The 25,120-nt window shown below is 36.9% G+C and overlaps 2 protein-coding genes and 2 pseudogenes across 5 annotated transcripts; 2 read left to right on the forward strand and 2 right to left on the reverse strand.

Annotated features, from left to right (window-relative positions):
• Window positions 1–6,970: 6,970 nt before the first annotated feature.
• LOC143628708 (glucan endo-1,3-beta-D-glucosidase-like) lies at window positions 6,971–8,508 on the reverse strand (annotated as a pseudogene).
• A 2,096-nt stretch (window positions 8,509–10,604) lies between these two features.
• Window positions 10,605–13,319, forward strand: LOC143628777 (proline-rich receptor-like protein kinase PERK8). Its single transcript, XM_077098266.1, has 8 exons — window positions 10,605–11,622; window positions 11,687–12,085; window positions 12,167–12,253; window positions 12,331–12,401; window positions 12,492–12,568; window positions 12,643–12,790; window positions 12,879–13,040; window positions 13,122–13,319. Exons 1-8 carry the CDS (start codon window positions 10,605–10,607, stop codon window positions 13,311–13,313), a joined length of 2,154 nt encoding a protein of 717 aa, XP_076954381.1. The 3' UTR covers window positions 13,314–13,319.
• A 1,299-nt stretch (window positions 13,320–14,618) lies between these two features.
• On the forward strand, window positions 14,619–16,993 carry LOC143628778 (uncharacterized; annotated as a pseudogene).
• Window positions 16,994–17,364: 371 nt separating this feature from the next.
• LOC143628825 (nuclear matrix constituent protein 1-like) lies at window positions 17,365–25,120 on the reverse strand. 4 transcript variants are annotated; one of them, XM_077098306.1, is made up of 9 exons: window positions 25,032–25,120; window positions 24,747–24,924; window positions 22,103–22,312; window positions 21,776–22,029; window positions 21,428–21,698; window positions 21,249–21,332; window positions 18,636–20,587; window positions 18,108–18,180; window positions 17,365–18,021 (listed from the first exon to the last, which is right to left on the reverse strand). In XM_077098306.1, the coding sequence occupies exons 2-9, from the start codon at window positions 24,903–24,905 to the stop codon at window positions 17,770–17,772; spliced, it is 3,255 nt and encodes a 1,084-aa protein (XP_076954421.1). In that variant the 5' UTR covers window positions 24,906–24,924; window positions 25,032–25,120; the 3' UTR covers window positions 17,365–17,769. The 4 variants fall into 4 exon arrangements, with proteins under 4 accessions (XP_076954421.1, XP_076954422.1, XP_076954423.1 ...); XM_077098307.1 differs by having other exon boundaries at window positions 17,367–18,018; XM_077098308.1 differs by lacking the exons at window positions 24,747–24,924; window positions 25,032–25,120 and adding an exon at window positions 24,414–24,539 and having other exon boundaries at window positions 17,367–18,021.

Raw genomic sequence — 25,120 nt, forward strand, 5'->3', positions numbered from 1 at the left:
GCTTTTTCTTGTTTTGGAATCTTAACTGAATCTTTATCTGTTTCTGTTGGTTACTTGTCAGTGATTTTTTAAGATTGATGTTATAAGATAAATTAAGAGTTGTGTACAATTGGCCCGATAAGGCAATAACAATATTGCAGTCTGCATCTGCAGGTGTTTCCAGCGGTTTTATTGCAAAATGGTACTTTAGAAATCATGAAATTCTATATTATATTGAGCAAAATTGCATAGTTACTCCGTTAGGGCCAAACTAGCGTTGCTCAGAACCCGTAGTTACCTGTCACCTGAGCCCTCCCACAGTTTGTCAGGCTTAAAAAGATCATAATTTTAGTCATTGGTGTGTTTATTTCTATGATCATGTAAACTAAAATCTGAGTCAATAATTGCATGATGGTTACTGTTGTGTGGTAGAAAAGTCAAGGTTTTGTTTACTTTCTTGAGACTTATATCATGGCCGTCTTCGAGATTTCGGGTGCCACATACAAGTACTTAAAAAAGGGCCCTTATGTACACAATATTGCATATCTTTAGAAAGAAAAAGCCATGTTTTGAATTTTGTAATCAAACAAGACATTTAAAGAAAGTTGATACATATGCTTTTGCTTTAATATAGAGGACTCATGCTAATTATCACAACATTCATGCTTTACAAGACATCATGGTTTTTTTAAGGCCTTGACGCGCGCTAACAACCCTTGATCAAAACTCCGGCATGGGAAACTCTCTTGAACTAAATAATAAGTGTTTGTAAGCTTTTGGCTTACAAACATCATCATTTTGATGTCTGAAGAGGAGATAGTTGACAACATCATCATTTTTGATGGCTGCAGGATTTGACACCACCGCGGTCCTTCTTACCTGCTTCGTTAAGCTTTTGGCTAGCAAACAAAATCTATCTACTACACTATAGTTCAAGGTAATACATTAAAATCATTAATACATTAATGTTTCCTCGACCTATGTACGTTGTAATCGATTGCAAAAAACATATAGAAACACGAAGAGATTTCAAGTAATAAAGCACCTAAAGAAGATTTTAAACATGGGAAGATCTCTCCAAGATGAAGTACACATGGAGAGTAGCGACTGAGATAATGCGGATAAACCCCTCCTGTCGCTTTGAGCTTCCGACGAGCTAAACAAGATATCGAGTACGGAGGATTCATAATTCCAAAAGGATGGCAGGTATGTATATATGGCACAAAAACTAAACTAATCAATGCCATTTAAAGTAATCTCTTGATTGATTTTATATATATATATACATGATGTGGTTTTCAGGTGTTAATATCTACATCCATGACACACATGGATGGTGGGATTTTTCAAAAATCCAACGATGTTCGACCCTACTCGTTTTGAGAAAACAAGCACCATCGCCACCACCTTTTAGTTTACGTGCCGTTTGGAGGTGGGCCGAGGATTTTGTCCCGGTATGGAGCTTGCGAAAATGGAAAACTTTGGTCATGATTCATCGTTTGGTGACAATGTTCACTTGGGAGCTAGTTAACAATGACGAATCGTTCAAGAGAGTTCCCATGCCGGAGTTTGATCAAGGGTTGTTAGCGCGCGTCAAGCCCTTAAACAACCATGGTGTCCTTGTAAAGCATGAATGTTGTGATAATTAGCATGAGTCCTCTATATTAAAGCAAAAAACATATGTATCAACTTTCTTTAAATGTCTTGTTTGATTACAAAATTTCAAAAGATGGTTTTTCTTTCCAAAAAGATACAATATTGTGTCTAGTCAAAACTATTTAGGATGTACATTCATCATTTATTTGTGTTAGAATATAACTGTATTATAAGCCCACAGTAGACAAGTGGTAGAAGTTAGAAGTCCGATAACGATTTGGAAGTGATCGGCTGATCATTGAAACTAATTGAAGTTGTTTATACATAAGGGCCTTTTGTAAGTACTCGTTTGTAGCACCCGAAATCTCGAAGATGGCCATGATATAAGTCTCCAAGAAAGTAAACAAAAACCATGATTTTTCTACTACAACAGTAAAACTATCATGTATTGACTCGGATTTTAGTTTACATGATCATAGAAATAAACACACCAATGACTAAAAAATTATGATCTTTGTGGGCCTAGTGGTAGGAAGACATTGGTTCTTCAATGGAGACCTGAGTTTGATCCTCTATTGTGTTACTTTTGATGGATTCTGATAATGAAGGATTTGAGCTAAGCCTTTGATAATCAGAGGTGCGTTATGAACATGAACAAAGAAACAATATTTGGCTAAACACTCAAACTTTATTGATCAAGAAATCTGACTCAAAAACTTGATGTAAATTGTCTCATACCTTAAATACGGTATTTACAGTTAACCTAACACGCTATACTATAAAAAGGATTCTAACTAATCAATTCCATAATAATCATCTTCCTAACATGTATCAAATAAAAAACTAGATAATCATCCATAAATTGATTAATATTATTTAATCATTAACTTGCACACCAAGTTAATATCCTAGCCGCCCCCACGCACCAAGCCACGGGCCGACTCGGGAATTCGCAGCAAGGTTGTCAGTTCGAATCAAGAGCTCGGTTTTCGTCCCACCGTGTGTTACGCAGAGAGTTCTGTTCTTGTGACGGCACAACCTCTGTCAAGTGGCAGCCGGCGGTATGATTTCCTGGGGGACAATCAAGCAATAACTCTGAAGCCGCGTGGCCTGGTTAAGATAACATAGTCTGGCCAGAGTGGAGCAACGGGGCTCTCCAAATTAAGAAGTGCGCTGACATAAAACACAAGAAAATCTTCGTTCTAAAAAAATAAAACAACATGTACCACAGCCAAGCCGATAATAGCCCCATTCATGGTTTAAACAACAAGCATTATCAATAGTTTTTTAGAATTTTTGCTGCTAAAGACGCTCTTGCTAAAACCGAAGCCCCACCCATCACCGATATAGAAAGTAAATTTGAAACTAGTAGCAATTCTAGTGCTACCAATCACATAACTCGTCGCCTTGATTGGTTTATAGTAATCTGATGAATACATTCTTGTAAGCTTTTGTGCACGTGACGTTTGGTTACTAATATAGAATAAGTGGATGGACCGGTGGACTGTGGGTTTTAAAGTAGATATGATTTAACCGGTGAGATTTCTATGGACATTTATAGAATTAGACCGATTAAAAGACAATTTGGTCTTTTATTGATTATTTAAGATATTAAAATTTCACTTTATTAAAGTAACATTTCTTTTACAACTTTAGGATGTAACTTGTTACATTTTTTAAGTAACATCTTTGAGATACACAAGTTTATCCCTAGTTCAAAACATCGTTAGCGAATCTTTCAATCCATTGTACTTGTTGGCATGTTGGTGTATTTGACAAGCTAGAAACAAGAGGATCTACAAGAAAGAGGTGGATAATCAAAAGATTGTGGGGCAAATTAAATCTTTAAGCTTTCTTTGATTAAAGGCTCGATCAAAGAAGTTAGGGATAGATTGGAAAAAAATGGTTGGATTTTAATGTGTAATATGTTTTGTGTTTTTTGTTTTGACCCTGTTAGTTGCTTTCTAACGGTCCCTGAAGAAACACTAAGTGAACCCTGGACAGATTATAGATAATCTGGGGGTTAAGTAATGTTTCCCACGGATGAGATCTAGCTGAGAAGGCTGTTCTTCATGAGACCTGCAAAACAAACACCGTAAGCTCGTCACTGAGAAGGGGGGGGTTCCTCCTTGTGACCACCCTCCGGCGTGAGAATCAGACTAGATTGCTCTGAATATAAGTGTATATTAAGAGATTGCTAGATAACTGGATAACAGATGATCTTACCATTCCAAGATGTTGGAGTATTTATAGCCGAAGGTAGGTTTCCAAGCAGGTACAGCCGGCTGAATAGTATTCCTGTTCTACCAACAGTGGATTATGCACAGGCCATACTGGTTGGTGGATAAGTTACGGCCAACAGTAACAAAGTCGGCTGCACTATTCCACCAACTGTAGATTATGCACGTCCCACCTACTGTGGATTATACGCAGGCCATACTGGTTGGTGAATAGGTTACGGCGAACAGTAACACTATTCTACCAACTGTAGGCTACGCACGCCCGTCAGTAAGAGTTGGTGAGTAGGCAGCGGCTAATAGTGACAAACAGTACTAGAGGGTGCTCCTCCTCGTACTGTTGTCGGTGAGCTGTCACCCTGTGATTGGCTCATGGGTTGTTCTGGTCAGATCGTCTGTCCTATCCATACCTTGGTAGGTATAGTACAAAAGATCTTTCAGAATCATACAGACTGGCTCATTTTGGCGGGATTGTTCCCGCCTTGCTCATTCCTTCATGTGACTACTGAAGTAGCTATTGCCTTGTGCGTGTAGCCCTGCTGTCTGCGGGTAGCCTTCCCTGATGGCTTGTATCCGCAACTGCGGGAACAGGCGGGGTACTTCACCACTGGGAGGCTTTCCCTGCGTGTACAGCTTGCGTACTGCGCGTAAGATTCTATGAGCATGGTGGGTCCTGCGGGAGCAGATGGCCTTTGCGCAGACATCCCTATTCAAGGTGAGTCTTGCGGACCAACTGGTATCTGCTGGGACCTACCTCTTCAGTCCCTTTGCTGTGTTAATGAAAGTTGCCGTCCAGTAAAATAATTGTTACATTTTTTTAGTGATGTCTTGGTTGACTAAGGAGACAAGTGGCATCCGGTCTTCTTAAGTTATTGAGTTATTTCAACAATCAATGTATTACTTTTAGTTTTCAACTATTTTATTATTGCATCTCTAACTGTTATATTGGTTTCTTATAGTCTCAAAATTGGTCACCATCGTATGAAGTAAAAAACATATATGAAACTACAAAAGACGTAATTCTACTATTGTGTACCTAATCCACTATATGCACAAATAGAAACAAATAATTAAAAGGACAAGACATGTTTATCATATCAATTAAAAGTTTAAAACTATTAAAGTATTTGAAACATCTCAGCATCTCATTTTTCTCTAAATTTTGATTGTAATTTTAAAATATCCCGCATCTCATTCTATATTTTTATTTATGCGTTACTCATAAACACTTATAATAATATTTTGTTTTTTTTCCGTACGCTTATATAACTATATAGAGCGATGAATAGTTACTCTCTATACACATAGAGTTACTATTACACAGCCCGCAAGTGAAAATATTTTCATTCATATTTTAGATATAAATAATTAATATATAGTGTGGGATATGAATTGTCTTTAAAGAATCATATTTCCAAAGCTGGTAACTTCTTTTCTAAATGATTGACCATTTGACCTGATTCAACAGAAAAACACGAAAACTGATCGGTTTTTGAATTAACATCGCTTTGATCCGTCGAAGTGTAAGCACAATACAAAATTAATTTTAATTAGAGAAAATTACTGTTTGCGTCACTGTGGTCTTAGGGCGGAGACACAATGAGTCATCGAAAAAATTTTTGAACTGGTTGAGTCCCCGTGGTTTCAGAAACGAACAATTTGAGTCCCTATAGTTTTAGAAACTAACAATTTGAGTCTCTGTGGTTTCAGTAAAATAAAAGTTTTACCCTGAAAGTTAAGTAATGGCAGGGAATCAATTGGTTCGTTTCTAAAACCACAGGGACTCAACCTGTTCAAAAATTTTCTCAATAACTCATTGTGTCTCCGCCTTAAGACCACAGGAACTCAAACAGTAATTTTCTCCTTTAATTATAACCTTTTTAATTTATGGTAATTATTTTAAAATATTGATACTATCATTTTTCATTACAATATTAATTTTCTTCTTCATGCAAGGGACATGGTTTGATGGTAAGACGCGTCCTTTATTCTAGAGATAAAGGGTTCAATTTCCCGTTAAAAAGAACAAGATTCAATTATGCCAAACTGGATTTTAATAATCCCAACTAAATGCAGTTGGCCGATAATAATCTCAACTTAGAAAATAGTTATCACCAGTCCCAACTTTCACACTATTTGTTTTCATTGGGCCTTTGTAAAAAAAAGAACTTAAAGCCGTTAAGTTTTTTCCAAATTTCAAATGAATGTTTTAGGGCTTTTGATCGAAGTGAAAATATGAATTGATTATGTAAAACTTAACTTGAAACGGTGGTCCAAACAACTTGATTTTTGTTAATTAAAAGTTTAAACACCGGAATTAAAGCATCATTTAGTCATTTGGACCACCGTTTCGAGTTAAGTTTTACATAAATTGATTTGTATTCTCATTTCGATCAAAAAATTTTAAAGTTATTATTTTGATTTTAGAGATAAGAAGTGTTAAATTTTAAAGTTAAATACTTAGATTTATAATTTTTCATATATCTATTAATTTTTGTAAATTAAATTAATTACTTTTTAAATATTTTTGTCCACTCTTCACTTCCATTATTTATATTTTACTAGTCTTAACCACCTATTCTCTTATTATCTCCATTCGTTTATTCTTATCTTAAGCAAAGTATATGAACCTAAGTTTGTTAATTGAAAATTAGAGATAAATTGACAAAAACAATTAGATCTATCACAAAATTGTTAAAATGTTTTATATGAATATAAGAGTAATTGATTGTTTAGGTTAATATTAAGCCACTAAATATTAATCATATTCGTAAATGAACGTAAAATGGGTTAACCCGAAATACAACCCGAACACGACACAAATTTAAATGGGTCGACACGACCCAACACGAATAAATATATGGGTTGGGTTAGGGTTGAAAAATCTCGACACGCCAACCCGAAACCTATTAACCCGACACGATTGACCCCCTATATTGCACATCATGTTTACCTAAAATTGTCCCCTCGCATGCTTAACATGAAAGATTATAATTTAAAACTCCTTGTTCTCTTAAATCAAAATTGTCCCCTCACATGCTTAACATGAAAGGTTATAATTTATTAAATCAAGCAACACATATTTCACTTATGTAACTATTTATATGCAACAACTATAACAAATTATTGACTAAAACTATAACTTTTCACAAAAACATTCAATGACAATAGTGACCAAACCAACAATGTGCACTTGCTATTATTTCTTCTTCACCACCATCACCCCTACTAAATATCCACCACAACAAATTACTCAGTGAGTTCCCATCATCCTGTCAAGTGCAACATCCTTCTCATAAACACCTTCTAATGCATACACAAACCCCTTCCACCCTTCACCAACACCCTCCCTTCCCAAAGCAGGCAAAGCCCACTCCACAAGCTGTTTCGTAAACTCGATATCTGAAAACAACGCTTGCAACAACGGCAGCACTTGAGTCCCTAACCTACATTCCCTCCATTCGGCCGGAGCGAACCATAACCCGCTGTCCCTTTTGTTATTCCAAAGAACCCCTACAACGCGGTTTTCACTTGTGAAATCCGCCTCGTAGATGCTATCGCCTTCTTTCACGTGCCACCATGTTTGCGCTGCGTGTATTTCCAACGACGTAAGCAGTGATCCCGTAGCAACTAAATGCGTGTCCCCGTACGCCAGCCCCATTAATGCGGCTGAGTAACACGCGTTCACTGCTTCACTCGTGCTTTCTTGATTCCTCCTGTCTGCGAATTCGGTCAGCCCCGACGCCCACGAATGCAGTTTCCATAAATCAAAACATCTCAAACGCGTATACATCGAATTTGAACCTTTTGATCCTTTACCAAGTGTCATAAAATCCGCCATCAACGCGTACGCTTGAGGCCGATACCTTCTCCCCCAAACCGGATCAATCTTCGCAAGAACCGCAATCCCATAAAGAAAATAACCGATATGAAAATGATGATCGTTGTACACGCCAAACCCAAAATCCGCACCCGAATCATTAGCCCCTTGTTTAGTCACCAACCCGCCCCATGTTTTCTCATACAAAAACCCGTTACTCGCAAACGTTCCATCCAACCACGGCTCGATCGTTTCCCTCAAGTATCTTCTAACTTTCGGGATCACATCTAAACACCCAACTTCCTCGGCTATCAACGCGAACCTCGCCGCCCGAGCCACCAATTTCCCATAAAAATACGACGATGACGTCTGTATCGCACTCGAATCCAACTCGTAAACGTCGTTAACTAACGCGTTGACAATTTCCGAACACGACTCGGGTTTAACCCCTTTAACCGAATGCCAAGTGATCGAAACCGGGTCGGGTTTTAACACCCACGAATCCCCAACAAGATCCCCATCAATAGACCTATACTTAACATCATCCAAAACCGAAACCGAACACTTATCGAGCAAACGAATATGCAACGGATTCGCTAACATTAACAAATCCCCCCACCCTTTAGTTTCCCATTTGTATTCGACACAAAACGGTTGCGGAAACACCGCTCGACCCGAAACCGGATAACAAGAACTAAACCGATCGAGAACCGATTCGAATTGTGAACCCGAATCCGAATTCGGCAACACCGCGATTCGGATAACACCGGAAAAGTAATCAGATGTGATGGTGGAAACATCATGGGTTAAATTGATTGATGTGGAAACATCATGAGTTTGAAGTGTTTGAATGTTTGATGTTCCTTGAAGCTTCATTAATGGTTTATGGTCAACACCTTATTTGAGGGTGCTAAGTAACTCTTTGAAGATAGAGGTGCTGGTTAATCTGTATTTTAAATATCGGTTCATATCGGTTGATTGAATCGGTAATTCTGGTTTTCGTATATCAGGTCGGTATTTTGTATTTGGTATTTTTTGGACGGTTTACTAGAACACCGAACCGACGGTTTTTTCTAAAATACCGATTTAAACCGACAAACCGGTTTTAATTCCAAGAGATTTTTGATATTTTGAGGCCCATATTTTGTAAAAATTACTTTTAATCTAGCGATTAACATTGAAATAAGTAAACTTTTGGTTTATTTTGTTGAAAATCAAGTGTTTAAGTATTATTTTTTATTATGGATTAACTTTTAGATAATATTTTTTAATGGAATTATATACAATTGTTTTTTGAGTGAAAATTGCATTTATATTAAATTTTAAGGTAAATTATTCAACTCGGTTGAACCTCCCGGTATAAACCGGTTATACCATTTTTTAGCCCAATCCGTTATGAGTAAAAAACCGGTTTTTAAAACATTGTGGTTAGCTGAATTGACTTGAAAATCGAACTGAAACTGAACCGGTTTGATACTGATTATGTAGAAACCAGTTTGGAATTGATTGAAATTGTAGGTTCGGAACTGGTTTGTAATTTTCTCTATCAAAATCGGTTAACCGAATCAAGGCAGGCTAAAACCCGATCGAAACCAATCATAACCTTGTCGAGAAACTAGTTTCAACATGAAAGAAACCGATAATAAACTGTTTTTTTTTTACTTTTATTGACCAAACCAAACCGGTTTTGAATTTTAAACCGATTTCCGCACCTTTGTATGAAGATAATAATGCATGGGAAATGACGTAAATGTCCATTTGACTTGTTAGTGTTATTGATTTGTTTATTGGAATTGGTTACGTCGGTCATATCTTAGACTGTCTACTTTACATATAGGCGATCTGTTTGCTTAGTGATTATCACCTTAATAGATTCTAAACCGATCAGGTAATGTCGCATGTTTGTATCTAGTTGCGTGGGTTGCCCGACAATGACAGGTCTAGAAGAAAAGTTGAGGGTGTGCGAGCTAAAAGACTTTTTTTTTCAAAAGAAACCTATATATAAAATGAAAAAGAGAAAAACTAATTGCACTAAAAATGTATTTCTCCAAGAAAACAGATAGGTAGTGCGGGTTGCCCGAATTGTTGAATAGATCACATAAAACACCGGTCTCTTCCTAATTTTATATTGTACCATTTGCCATAAAAAAAAAAAAAAGTTCAACTCAAATCAAACATTAGCTTTTTTATGTTGACCAATCGCACACAACATTAATCAGGAAGATTAATAAATATATCTTTTAAAAAGTAAACATGTTAACCACGAACTCAAATTTGAATCAAAAGCCTAAACATGTTTATATGTATACCTACCTGTAAACTTCATATTAGGCCCGTGTTATCGAGCCACTCATTTTGTCATAACTACAATAAAATTAAATAAAGTATTATTATTATTATTATTATTATTATTATTATTATTATGTAAAAATGTTATCCTTGTCTGTTTCTTCATTTGTAATCAATTCAATCGTGGTTGCAATCACATGACAGACCATTACCTCTTTATTATGCGCCTCATGATCTTTGACTTCACTTCCCATCAGCAATGTCAACACTTGTTCATATACTTAATGGGTTTTTGTTAATGTTCTTGACTTTGTTGACTTGGGTTCTTATTGCTTGCACACCAGGTGTTTGATGAAATGCTTGTGTTGTGTTTTGGTTATTTTGGTTGTGTTGATTTGAGATCTTGAGTTTGTGTGATGATTGTTTGCTAAAATGTTGGCATAGGTTTTTTAAGTTTTGAATCAATAATTTTGGAGGGTTTGGGATTATTATTATTATTATTATTATTATTATTATTATTATTATTATTATTATTATTATTATTATTATTATTATTATATGATGAAATGTTTTTCCCCAAATTATATATTTTTTAGGGTTCTTGAGATTTAAGAATTGGTATTTTTTTGCTACATTGTGATGTTAGTGATTAGTGATTAGTGATTAGTGAATGTATTGTTTGAATGGCTTCAACATCATCATCATCTTCTACTAGTTCTTCACCATTACCAACTCCTGTTATTACAAACCCGACACCGATTTCCCCCGTGGCTCAGCCCGATCAAGCCACGGTTGCTCCACCGCCCCCTGACACGCCGTCAAATTCAGCTCCTCCGCCACAATTGCCTCCACCACCACCAGACGTAACACCACCGGCACCGCCACTAGACATATCACCACCGCCGCCAGACATATCACCACCACCGCTTCCAGACATATCACCACCACCACCGCTAGACGTAACACCACCGCTGGCACCGCTTCCAGACATATCTCCACCACCACTATTATATGCATCACCACCGCCACCAGACACATCACCACCACCTCCACCTCCACCTGTAGCACTTGCACCAGCACAAGCATCACCTGCAACCACTGAACCATCACCACCACCTGTCACCGAAACTACTCCAAACGCTCCAAATTTATCTTCACCACCACCACCATTGCCATCATCACCACCACCACCACTGTCAGGTGGTTCTCCTCTGCCAGACACAACCGCCTCTCCACCGTCTCCAACACCACCCGACCCCACACCATCTCCACCTCCTCCTCAACCACATTCTCCTTCCCGACCACCACCCAAGATCATTCCATCACCGCACACAAACCCACCGAAAAACTCTCCACCAAATCCAAACCCAACACCCCCTCCATCCACATCCACCGCCCCACCATTTGCAGCTTCATCCCCGCCTTTACCAACCACTAATATACAAATACCGCCTCTACCCTCCACAAAACCAACCACACGAGCAGCCGATACCACCACAACCAGTAGACAAAATGTCACATCTGGCAGGTCCCCCAGTGGACCAAAAACCGGAGGCGTGGTGGCAATCAGCCTTGTTGCCGGGCTCGTCACACTCTCTCTATTCCTAATGGCTGTATGGTTCCAACGAAGACAAAAAAGACGAAACTGCCCTAACATTAACTACATTTTACCTTCACCATCTGGTTCCTCCCAAAAATCAGGTAATCTACTTAACTACCTTATTATTATTATTATTAAATATCATAACTTGTATGTTTTCCATAGACACCGAAATTTTGAGGTCCCGCCCATTAACCGGGAACCCGTCATTAACCAACTCGAGGTACTCACCCGACCACGGGGGTGTAGGAAACTCGAGGGCATGGTTCACGTATGAAGAGTTAGCCGAGGCTACAGACGGGTTTGCAGGAAGCAACCTTTTAGGTGAAGGTGGGTTCGGGTGTGTTTACAAAGGTTTATTACCAGACGGGAGAGAAGTTGCTGTTAAGCAACTGAAAATTGGTGGTGGACAAGGAGAACGCGAGTTCAGAGCCGAAGTTGAGATTATTAGTCGTGTCCATCATCGTCATTTAGTTTCTCTTGTTGGTTATTGCATATACGAGCTTCAAAGGTTACTTGTGTATCAATATGTCCCGAATAATACCCTGCATTATCATCTTCATGGTAAGTTTTGGATATTATAATCCGTTTGAGATAATATGTTGTCAAAGTTTTATTGTCTTTACGGTTTTAACCTCTTTGTAGGTGAAGGTAGACCGGTTATGGACTGGGCGACACGGATAAGAGTTGCTGCGGGTGCAGCTCGTGGTTTGGCTTACTTGCATGAAGATTGTAAGTTCGGATTCTCGACATTATTATTTATTTTTCTTTTTTATTCTGAAATTTTTGATGTGCTTAGTGTTTATCAGGTCATCCGCGGATCATTCACAGGGATATTAAGTCATCAAACATTTTATTGGATGACAACTTTGATGCTCAGGTAATCTTGCACTTACAACCATGATTTAGCAGTTATATCAATGCTGATAAAGTTGATAACTGCTTTTAATTATATTATTCTAATTAACAGGTGGCAGATTTTGGGCTTGCAAAGTTAGCAATGGATTCGAATACACACGTTACAACTCGTGTCATGGGAACCTTTGGGTAAGTTACTATATTATCCGTCTATCTAACGGTTTTATACATTTGGCAAAAACAACTTTTTGTGATACACTCAGCTACTTGGCTCCAGAGTATGCTTCAAGTGGGAGGTTGACTGAAAAATCAGATGTCTTTTCATTCGGTGTAGTGCTTTTAGAGCTCATCACGGGCCGTAAGCCAGTTGATGCATCGCAACCGATGGGTGACGAGAGCCTGGTTGAATGGGTAGGTTTATTAAAAAAAAAGGCCACTCGGGTTTACATAATATTTTTAGAACTTAGATTCATTTTACTTCTTCGTAATGCACCTTTAGGCCCGACCTCTAATCAACCATGCGCTTGAAACCGAGGAGTTTGAAGAGTTGGTAGACCCAAGGCTGGGAAAGAACTATGTGCGGGTAGAAATGTTTAGGATGATTGAAGCGGCTGCAGCCTGCATACGTCATTTAGCCCCTAAACGACCACGAATGAGCCAGGTAATAATAATAATATCATTATTGCACTATTGTTTCATAGTTAATGAAGCCCAAATGACAAGTTTGCCACGGTTGGTGCAGGTGGTGAGGGCGTTAGACTCGATTGTTGAGTGCACGACAGATTTAACAAACGGGATGAAAGTTGGTCAGAGTGAAATATTTGACTCGAGAGAACAGTCTGCACAAATTAGATTGTTTCAACGGATGGCGTTTGGCAGTCAAGATTACAGTTCTGATTATTTTAATAATTCTCAGACCAGTTGGGGGAGTTGAAGAAACATGAAACGTGTTTTCGACATTATAACTTAAGCACTGCTGATGGGCGTCGTGCCATCGTCGTAAGACACGTGTCATGATTTGAGGTTGTTTAGGCGGTCATTGGTTGCTACCTTGATCATTCTTTATGGGAAATCTTGTGTGTTTTCCATGTAAATTTTGTTAATCATTGTTGTAACAGTGTAAGAATCTTTTGTATTATTATCCTCTTTTCATTTGTGTATCTTGATCATATCTATCACTTTGATAAACATGTTCGGTTAATATGTTTAATCCGTTTAATTAAAATCTGGCCCGTCGACTCATTCAAAATTATAATTTAAAAAAATTATGTGATCAGGTCTACTGTGTGGAACTCATCAACTCGTTTTAATAATTAGTGTTAAATGCGTCATGTTTAGGCTACTCGTTTCAAGCCCTATTTCAAAGGCTCGAGCCTGGCTTAGTATTAGTTCTTAATTAAAGTCAACCGTCCACACATTCAAAATTCTAATTGGAAAATTATATGATAAGGTCTATTTGTTTACTACCGGTCATCTCGTTTGGCTCGTTTAGATAATGGTTAAACGCGTTGAATTTAAATCTACTTTTTACAACCATTCAACTCATTTGGCTCCTTTAGCTAAATGGGTTAAACGTGTTGTATTCAGGTTACACGTGTTTAGAGGTGTAGATGATTGAGCCTAGGCCTAGCTTAACTATGCTCGAGTTGGCTCATTTAACTTACAGAGAGCTCGAGCTTGACTTGTTTCGAGCCCTATTTATAAAGCTCAAGCTCGGCTCATTTCGAGCACTATATGCAAAGCTCCACCTTGGCTCGTGAGTAGTTTTTTCAAGCTTGAGCTCGGCTTGTTTCGAGCTCTCGCTAAAGCTCGAGCTGGCTTGTGAGTAGTTTATTCAAGCTTGAGCTTGACTCGAATATACTTTACTAATTTATATATATTTTAGTATTTTTTTTGTAAATAATTTATAGTTATAAATTTATATATAACATTATATATAGTATTTACTATTATATCATATAAATTCATTAAATATGTTAATTATTAAATAACTAAATAATACATAAATAATAGTCTTGTTTAGGCTCACGAGCCAATTCAAGCTCGTTATGAAGCTCAAACTCATGTTCCATTATTAAACAAACTTACTTTTAAGCTCGGTTTTCAAGCTTTTACATGATCAACAACTTGGCTAGTTTACACTATACACCCCACATGAATATAAAGTGTTAAAAGCTTTACTTTTTTTTTTAAACACTAATAATAATAATAATAATACACACGTAAACTGAGGAACAACATGGGTGAAGAACAAGATCCACAGATGATGAAGAAGATATCTGCAAAGGCTTATGATTATGATAATGATCCCAGATGGGCTGCTTACTGGTCTAACATTCTCATGCCACCTCATATGGCTTCTAGATCCCATGTTATCAACCCATTACAAACGCAAATTCTACCAACGTTACATTGTATATATCTTATTATTCATCACCTTTTATTATTATTATTATTATTATTATTATTATTATTATTTTATTTTGGTGTTTTGATATCATTTGTGTTAGGTATCAAGTGGCGCAACGGAAAACCGACATGCAATCCCACAAACGAATCAACAAGCAAAACGAATGGAAAATAAAAGCAACAGGAACACGACAATTTTAACGTGGTTCGGATTCAGTGTAAACCCTACGTCCACGGGCTGCAACAACTATGTATTTTATTAAGCTCGGTGCCCGAGCTTAATAATTAACTAGTTGCAGCCTGTGGACGTAGGGTTTACACTGAATCCAAACCACGTTAAAATTGTCGTGTTCCTGTTGCTTTTATTTTCCGTTCGTTTTGCGTGTTGATTTGTTTGTGCGATTGTGTGTTGGTTCCGTTGCGCCACTTGATTCCTAACAACTTGGAATCCGGTTATTGTTCACATTCATGGAGAAGTAGAACCATTGGTTCATAAAGTTTTGTATGATCATAATTGTTATAAGTTTTGATGAACACCATAATTGATTATACATGTTCAAGCAAATCTCATATGGTGTATAAAATATAAGTTTTTATGCAATGCATATAACTTATATGTAAACTTTTGTGGTTTCGCCTAATTTAATTAAAATGTGTACTGTTTGTCAGGATCCTGATCTTGTTGTGGAACCAATGACTACTACACAAACTACCTCTCAATCAGCCACGTTACCGACACCACCTTCGTCGTTCACAAGTGAACGTAGACCGTCTCACAACTCAGGTATATTATCATCTTCTCATTATAAACAAACAAGAATAAGTATCATAGTTTTTTATGTGAATGACTAGTGGCATGTGTAGGGCCCACTACACGATCATCATCACGGGAATCGACTCCGAATTCGCCTACTTTGTCATGGGACCGACAAACAATACAGTTTTCTGTCAATGCTTGGGTATGCATATTATGTCACATACTCATAAGTATTAAGTTTAGGACTTTCACATGTAAAATATTTTTAACCTGTTTTTTTCTTGCAGATACTTGTTGTGGCTGTGCTCGCTATATTGCCCGTCGTGCCTAAAAGTCTTTCTTATCGGCCATACAGGCTGTCGTTTATGGGCACTCTATGTTCTTCATTTTACACCATCTACTCTCTACACGGGGTAATCATTTCATTTCATTCGACTTCTATTTTCGATTTATTATTATTAATATTTATTATTATTATTATTTTTTTCGTGATGTTGGTATGAATATTTGGTTGCAGAAACCAAGGGAATGGAACTTGCAGGCGCTGCAAGTGTGGTTTCAGTCGGTAATCGCAACGAAAGATTTTATTTACTTCGTTTATTGCCTCAGTTTTGTCTCTTCAAATCTTCAACTTAGATGTTAGTACTAAATATGCTTTTGTTATCATAATATCATGATCTAAAATATTATATTTATTCACACTTAATATTTTCTCAAATTAAAATATTCTTGCAGTTGCTTTGCTTCCCATATTATTTCCAGCCTTGGAAAATTCAGCAAAATATCTTAAGACATTATTTCAGCCAATCATCCTTCTACCAGTCCCCCCCCCCCAGTTTTTTTTTAATAATAATAATAATAATAAAATAAAAAATTATGCTTTTTAAACAGGAAATACTTGGAAGAGGTATGTGTTTGGGTGGAATCGAACCCGACAACGCTTAGTATGCTGTCTTCACAAGTCGAGATTGGGATCGGATTCCTTTTGATTATATCTCTTTTATCGTTAGTATCTATACTCGGTTTGCATTACTGAATTATTACATGTTCTTTTATTAGTTAAGGAAATCTTGTCAACTTCTTTTGCTGAAATCTTTGATTGTGTGTGTAGGTGGCGGCGTAATATTGTGCAAACTTTCATGTACTGTCAGGTTGGTTGATGCTTCTGATTCTTCGATTTTTAATTTATCCCGTGACGAAAAATGAGAATACTATAGCACATTAAGCCCAAATGTGAATCTTTTCACTAGATTATTTTGTGACATTAATTTCTTTTTGTTCTTGTTGGGCAGCTGCTGAAGCTGATGTACCATGCACCTGCTACCGCGGGTTACCATCAACACGTGTGGCATAAAATTGGGACAGCGGTTAGGCCTGTCATTCATAAGTACGCGCCATTTTTAAAAAGTCCTCTTGCTGCAGTACAAAATTGGTGGTTCAGGCAATAATAATAGCAAGCTTTTGAGAAGAAACAGAGAAGAATAAGGATCCGTGTAGGATGAACATTAATTTTTAATCCATCTTCTTGCCAATATAACCTTACCTGGAATGGTATTTGATAGTAATTTCCACAGGGCTGTACCTGATTTTGCTATTTGGATATATTTGCTTTTGACTATTGGATTGTGTACTTCGTTACTTTGGTACATTCGGTTGCAGTTCTATGAAAACATGACACTTTAAAGCTGCAACACGTACGCAAGACGTGACAAAAACGCATAAAAAACACATGTGGTTCGTAAAAATAATCAATAAAGGTAAATTACATAACACTTTTGGGTATAACATTTAACATTCAAAGAAAAAGATACAAATACATTATCCGATTCACGTGTTTCAACATATTATTGATTATGAAACAAACGTTCGTCATGTGACATAACCAAGACACAAAAATAGAATGAACAAGCCAAAGCCAAAGCCAAATCCGAGTCTCTAAGTCCGGAAACAAATAAAAGAAAATGAAAAGCAAGCAGTGTGAAGGTTTACATAAATTATATGTAGCAACATTCTCTTTGCAAAATAATCTGAGGATGGTGATGATGATTTATACCAACCAAGACTTCTTCATGTAAACTAGCTACTACTTACCATGACTACATAAACACAAATAATCGCGCCACCGACACTCGAAACACATCAAACAACTCTTGACACCAAAAAGGAAAGAGTTGTTTGGACTCTATGCATGCATACTCATATAAAAGTAAAACAAACTTTCTTCTCATGTAGAGATAAAAGTCCATAGCTTTCTTCCTATGGAAACTTCGCCCGGATGCTCACTTTCCTCCTCGGATTCATCTTCGAAATCACCTTCACCATCGCCATCTTCTTCGGCCACCGGAGTTTGAGCCTCGTGATCATCATTGTGATTCTCTCTAACCTGCTGTGGTGTACCGGTGACTTCTTCACTCAAAGCCCTATCTTCTGGAAGCTTGTTTGCAGCCGCGTGATCCTCATCTGCAACTTTCTTCTGCTACATTCAAAACCAATTTATTCAGTATAAGAATGTAGCATTTCTTCTGAAAGACAAATAAATTAATCAATATCAATTTCACATACATTGGCCTGCGAATCAGTTCCTTCCTCTTTACTTTGATTAGACAAGGTTCCGTCACCAGCCACCGACGTTCCCCTGATTATTAACAGTAATATAATTACGTATGAAACAGCAATAATCCAATTAACTTATCCTAAAGAAGCAGTTTCAGACACTGGACTCTCTTGTACATGAAATAAAAGCGGTAAAACAAGAACAATTCTTTTAACAACTAAATGTGTTTCAGATGACCACTTTTGTTTTAAACATTAAACAAGATATAATTTGATCGATTATCACTAGAAGTGACAAAATGGGCAGGTTGAGCTCAAAACATCGCATTTTTAGTCCTGGCCATGTCGGGTTGACTGGTAAATACTTTTTATGACCTTTATAAAATAACGCGTTAAATACGATTCTAACAACCATATTATTACCATAACATCAAAACCTTTATTTAGAATACAAAACGTATCAGATTGTTGACTGCAATATGATTTACATTAATATAAAAGTGAGCAAGAAAATAATGCATAGATTTATTTGATTACCTCTTGGATCCGCGTAGGTTGTACCGTGTTACTTTAGGAGCTTCAACAATTTTCCGCCTCCGGTTCCTGCCGGGCCCATTTGTGACACTATCAGATTTTTCACTGTACTCAGGCTCCTGTACACTTGCACGCTTTCGGTTTCCACCTTTTGAAACTCTCTGACCCACTTCGTTTGTGTGAACCAAGTTTTCTGCAATACCATTATTATCACTAGTAGCCTTGGACCGTGCTCGAGTAGCCCTCGGTCTCAGCCTCTTGGTTGACTTACTCTGGCCTTCATTCTTATCCGCCTGCATATCAACTTCCTCAATCTCATGTGCTTCACTGTTTACATGTTTAAGATCATCATCACCTGACTGGTCCACATTTTCGACATCAAAAGAATCTGGTACAACTCTAGCTGACACTTCTGGTTCATCCTCAGAGCTAAGTATAAACTCGGGTATTTCACCAGCATCTAGAAGCTTCTCTTGCGCTTCTGTTTCGGTTTCTGTTTCACCAGATTTATGCTCGTTTTTCTTCCCGGCTGAGAATATAAAGGTACATTTTTTCAACCAGGTTAAGGTTCTGCTACCAGAACCAGGAGTTCCTGAATTGCCCTTGGAAGTCCCAACATTCTGTTTACTCTCGGAAGTAACATGCACGGTTTCTTTCAAATAACCGTCTGCTAATTTTGATAAAGCAAAATCATCAGCATTCTTAATTTCTGCTAACGATTGAAGATCAGATAACACAAACTCAGAAACTCTCTCACCACATTCTTTGCATCCCTTCTGTTTCTCAACGAATGCAATGAAACGTTCGCGTTCGTTAAGGAACTGTTCACGTTGTTCTTTTAGTTTTTTGCTAAGTGAAACAAGACTATCGATGTCAGTTTTCATTTCTAGTTGTTGACTTTCTAGATGCTTCTGGTTTGCATGCACATCATGTTTCTCCTTCTCTAATCGTGATCTTTCTAATTTCAATTCTTCCATTTCTCGACTTGCAATTTCTCTTAAGTATTTCACGTTTGCTAACTCTCTTTCTTTCTCTTCGTGAAATGATTTTTCCCGTTCACGCATACGGTTCTCAAATTCCAATTCTCTGTTCTGTAATTCGGTGTCGAGTTCTTGTTTTTTTATTTCAAATTCATGAAGCAGTTGGGATTCTTTGTTGTTATACTTTTCTGATAAAACTGACTTTTCATGGTCCATGTAAGCAGCAAAAGATTCTTTAGACTGTTTTATAGATTCCAACTCTCTCTCTAAATAACTCTCTGTTTCTAACCTCATGTTTTTCAACTTCTCCTCTTCTAAACGGTTCAATTTCTCTATTTTTTCGGTTTGTAAAGCAATGGATTCCAATTCTTTTTTTATCCCAGCTCGTTTCTCATCAAGTTCTTCCCATTCTACTTCAAATTTCTCCTTTTCATGCTTCAAATTCTCCCTTTCAGTCATAACCAAATCCCGTTCTTGCCTTGTTTTCTCGATCTCGCGTTTCAATTCTGCCTGTAAACGGGCAAATTCACATCGTTCTTCTTCGGTTACTTGAAGTCTTTCACGTTCTTCTTTCACTTTCACTCTTTGTTCTTCAATTTCACCACTTAATTTCTCAAGCTCGGTTTTGAGACTTAACAAATTCTCCATTTCAGCACTTAATTCTTTCCTTTCTTTCTCTAAATTCTTCTCCTCGGCTTTAAGAGACTTCTCCTTCTCCTTCAAAGCTTTTGACTTCAAGTCAACATCCTTCTCTTTCTCCTTAATTTTCTCAACTTTCTTCTCGAGTGCTTGTTCTCGTTTTGCAATTTTTCCTTCCAAGTGGTTGACTTCAGCTTCCTTTTTATCCACCTCAATAACCTTGTTTTTGAAATCATTGTCTAATAATTTCCTCTTTTCTTCCATTTCTAATTCAAACTCACGCGTCTTTGCATCCAACATTGCCTTGTGCTCATCCAAAAGTTTTTGAACCTCTACCTGCAGGTAGATGATATTAAATTATCAATCACATCTATAAAAATAAAAACTTCTGCAACATTCAAATTATGGTTAATTTACACAGATAGTCCATGTGGTTCGCTCATATTGCAGATCAATCCTCACTTTCCAAAAATTACCTCTACGCTCCTTACTGTTCACTTAACCATGACACAAAAATTCCTTGGAATGAACAGAAAACGTTAAACTCCATCCACTCCAAGGAACTTCTGTGTTATGGTTGAGTAAATAGTAGGGAGCATGTGTGTAATTTTAGAAAGCGGGGGAGCATAGGTACAATATCACGCAAGCACAGCGACCATACGTGATCAACTCTTCAAATTATTTTTATATTAAGTATGATAGAACCCCGAAAATAAAATAGTAAATTGATAGAAATAAACAAGAACAATGACAGTTGGCCCGATTCGAGAGGGGCTAGTCTCCAGTTAATCCGATTCGAGAAGGATTAGATCTCCGATTAGAAGAGGTATAAAAACCTTAAATTTGATAAACATAAGCATTCATACCCTAGAAACTATAACAAGAACCTATAAATAGACACAATTTTATTAATAATTGATGCGGTTACTTAAACCCTTCAACATCCTCAGCCATTTATTTTCCTTAGCTTAAGACAGGTTCGTATCAAAGTACTTACCTTTTCTCTTGCATTAAGCTTCTCCTCTAGCTCTTGTAACTCCTTTTCTTTTACCTCTAAATTCTTCCTTATAACACCAGCTTCCTGCATATGTACATACAGATGATGTAAATACAGTAATAATTCATCATTACAGCAACTTTTAAGATATCAATCAGCCAGAAACCTAAAAGATTTACCTTCTCTTTCAAAGCTAGGTTTTTCATCCTGTTGCTAATTTCATCTTCTTTAGTTTTCAAAGCCGAATTTCCCATTTCGATCTTCTTTTGTGCTTCTTCAAGATCAGCTTGTTTCTGTTTAAAGATTTTATCATTATCATTTGCAAGCCCCTCTCTTTGATTAATCAATCTACGAAGCTCAGCCAGTTTCTCTTCTCCCTCTTGTAATTTTCTCTCCCATTCTCTTAAATCCTCTCGTTGGTGAGATAAACTGCGTTCATGTGCATCTCTCCTGATAATACAAGGAAACATATAAGATTTGAAAAAAATATTGTAAAAGTTTTAAATTATAAAAGCTGTGAAACATACTCATTATTAAATGAGACTCGTTCTCTCATGAGTGAACTTTCTTTTGCCTCAATCTCCACTGATTTTCTTTGAATCTCTGATGACTTCCTGCTGACCTCAGCAAGTTTAGCTTCAGCAGCACGTAGTTTCGCCTCTATCTCTAATGATCTCCCTTCTATGCTAGCAGACAGAGCATGTGCTTCTTCTAACTTTGAATCAGCGGTGAACTTTATTTCTGCATATTCTGACCGCAATTCACGCAAAGCCTTCTCTAACTGCAATAACCAATCATTAAATATTATTAATTTGAGTTAACATAAACAAAGATGATAAAAGTTAGGATGTTACATCATGGACACACTGTTTCTCAACTCCCAATGCTTTTCTTAACTTCTCTTCCCGTTTCTCTACTTCTGACATTGCCATAAGATGAGCCGTTTGCTCTCGTTGAAGAAGCTCCTTGGTTTCAGTTAATGCTAGCTCAAATTCTTCATTTTTAGAGATCCATTCTTTCTTCTCAATGAGAAGAATGCCCATGTTGTACTGGTATTCATAAAGCTGTATAAAAACAATAATTATGTCATATCATATCAATCATACCCAGTCGATCCCACTCATAGCAAAGCTACTAGTAGGGTCTGGGGAGGGTGGGATGTAAGCAAACCCTCTATCCCTAAGGATAGAGAGGCTGCTTCCAAAGAGACCCCCGACTCCACACCAAACAAAATAACAACCAAAACTATATATATATATATAACCAAAGAAAAATAGAAAGGGTAAAGTAAACAATAATCAGATGAACCTAATTTTCAATCAGTCTGCTAAATACACTAAACAAACAAATTGAAGAAGTACCATTGACAAAACTTTATTATACCTAAGATCGCTGAATTATGAGATTAAATTATAAAATACATGTCGAGTTAATAATGTTTACACACCTAAAAAAAGCCCTAATTTCCACGCTTAGGTAAAGGGGTAGCAATAACTGAGTCATTAACAGAAACTGACCAAAATCCGACAAAACCAAACCGAAACTAAACGAATTAACCAAAAAATCTGTTATCATTTTTTTGTACCCACGGTTAACTGAAAATAACCGAACCGAATCATTAGTATTTTCATATATAATTCTAGCTTTTATGCCTCCATTTCATGTATTCCATGTTTCATACCTCCATTTCATGTACTTATGACTCAATTTCATGTATTATCTAAGCAAAAATTTTAGCCCAAGTTCGGTTTTGGTTATTAACCGAAATTCACCGAGCCAAAAACCGATAAACTAACCAAATGCATCAAACCGATTAGTTAATAAACTAGATTAACTAATGACTTCGGCTCCAGTTGAGGCTAATAACCGAACCGAACCGAACCGTGCACACCCCTATAATATCACTGAATCATGTTTGCACCCCTAAGAAAGCCCTATAAATCCATGCTTTAAGTTATCACTTAAGATTTATAGAGCTGTATAAGAACAATTATCAGATGAACTTTATTAAATCATGCCTAAGATCACTGATGAGATAAATTACACCCCTAAAAAAGCCCTAATTTTCAATGCTTTAAGGCCACACTTCAGATTTAACATAACTAAGATCAGAGAATCGAATAATACCAAAACAACAACATATACAATCAACAACATAATAATTATCACTCACCTCCTTCTCAAGCTTATTAATCTTAATATCTTATCAATCACAACATCCTGAATTATGAGATAAAAGTGTTAAATATATGTAGAGTTAATAGTGTTTACACACCTAAAAAAAGCCTTAATTCTCATGCCCTAATTAACTGAAAATTGGCCATCGGTTTCTTTTGTACACTCGGTTAACCAAATTTAACTGAACCATTCATATATTCATATAGATCTAGCTTTTATGCCTCCATTTCATGTTTTATATATACCTCCATTTCATGTATTTATAAGCAAAAACTTTAACCCAAGTCTGATTTTGGTTATTAGCTGAACCGAAAAGCGACAAGCTAACCGAATGAACCAAAAACCGATTGGCTAATTACATTATTTAATCGGTTTCAGTTTCGATTGAGGCCAGTAACCTAACCGAGCCTTGAACACCCCTACCTAATATCAACGAATTATGTTTACACCCCTAAAAAACCCTAATTTTCCTTACTTCTTCAACAAATTAACAAACAAATAACCTAATTAGGACCAGAATCAAGATCACAAAATCAATTAATACCAAAACAACAAGATACACAATCAAAAAGACATAAATTATGAGTCACTAATCTCCTTCAAAGGCTTATTAATCTTATCAATCACAACCTTCTGATCCATAACCCCAATGTTCGAATCACCAACCGCAAAATCGTTACCCTTATCACTCGAATTAACCGAACCAAAAACCGACAAACTGACCGAATAAACCAAACCGATTAACCGATGACTTTTCGGCATTCGTTAAGGCTAGTAACCTAACCTAACCTAACCTAACCTAACCGAACAGTTATTATCACTAGTAGCCTAACCTAACCGAAAGTTATTATCACTGAATTATGTTTGCACACCTGAAGCAAACCCTAATTTCCAGATTTAACATCTCCTTCAACTAAGATCAGAATCACATAACAAACTCAAATAATACCAAATTAACAAGATATACATTAATTATGAGTCACTAACCTCTTTCTCAAGCTTATTAATCTTATCAATCACAACCTCCTGATCCATAATCGCACCGTCCGAACCACCAATCGCCAACTCCTTACCCTTACCACTCGAATTAACCGAACCAAAAACCGACAAACTAACAGAATAAACCGAACCGATTAACCGATGACTTCGGCATCCGCAAAGGCTAGTAACCTAACCTAACCTAGCCTAATTTTCAGATTTAACATCTCCTTCAACTAATTAACAAACAAATAACATAACTAACACCAGAATCACATCACAAAATCAAATAACACCTAACTAACAATATACACAATCAACAACACATTAATTATCACTAACCTCTTTCTCAAGCTTATTAATCTTATCAATCACAACCTCCTGATCCATAACCGCACCGTCCGAACCACCAGCCGCAAACTCCTTACCCTTACCACTCGAATTAGCCTTCTCGTGTGCCGGCGAACGCCAACTCGACCACACCTTCTGAGGCGTAAACATCACCACCAAATTCCAGATCCTAATAATAAATCCAAATCGAATCGAATTGAATTGAATTTAATTGAATTGAATGAATGAATAATAATAAATGAGAAGAAGTAATAAGTTGAAAGTTGAAACCCTAACCGGACGTGAGATTAGTACTAAATTCCGGCGGATAAAAGGAGTTCGAGTCCGGTAACGTCTTTGAACTAACTTTTTTTTCTTTTTTTTTT

The sequence above is a fragment of the Bidens hawaiensis genome, unplaced genomic scaffold, assembly GCF_021521415.1.
Source record: "Bidens hawaiensis isolate Kalapana, Puna unplaced genomic scaffold, B.hawaiensis_p1.1 tig00005061_1, whole genome shotgun sequence".
Taxonomy (NCBI): domain Eukaryota; kingdom Viridiplantae; phylum Streptophyta; class Magnoliopsida; order Asterales; family Asteraceae; genus Bidens; species Bidens hawaiensis.

Coding starts and splice junctions, on each gene's coding strand:
- LOC143628777 (XM_077098266.1), top strand. CDS start 10,605: ATGGCTTCAACATCATCATCATCTTCTACTAGTTCTTCACCATTACCA. Junction 12,402..12,491: donor ATGACAACTTTGATGCTCAG/GTAATCTTGCAC, acceptor TCTAATTAACAG/GTGGCAGATTTTGGGCTTGC. Junction 12,791..12,878: donor ACGAGAGCCTGGTTGAATGG/GTAGGTTTATTA, acceptor ATGCACCTTTAG/GCCCGACCTCTAATCAACCA.
- LOC143628825 (XM_077098306.1), bottom strand. CDS start 24,905: ATGTTTACGCCTCAGAAGGTGTGGTCGAGTTGGCGTTCGCCGGCACAC. Junction 22,030..22,102: donor AGAAACAGTGTGTCCATGAT/GTAACATCCTAA, acceptor TGGTTATTGCAG/TTAGAGAAGGCTTTGCGTGA. Junction 18,181..18,635: donor AACCTACGCGGATCCAAGAG/GTAATCAAATAA, acceptor GTTAATAATCAG/GGGAACGTCGGTGGCTGGTG.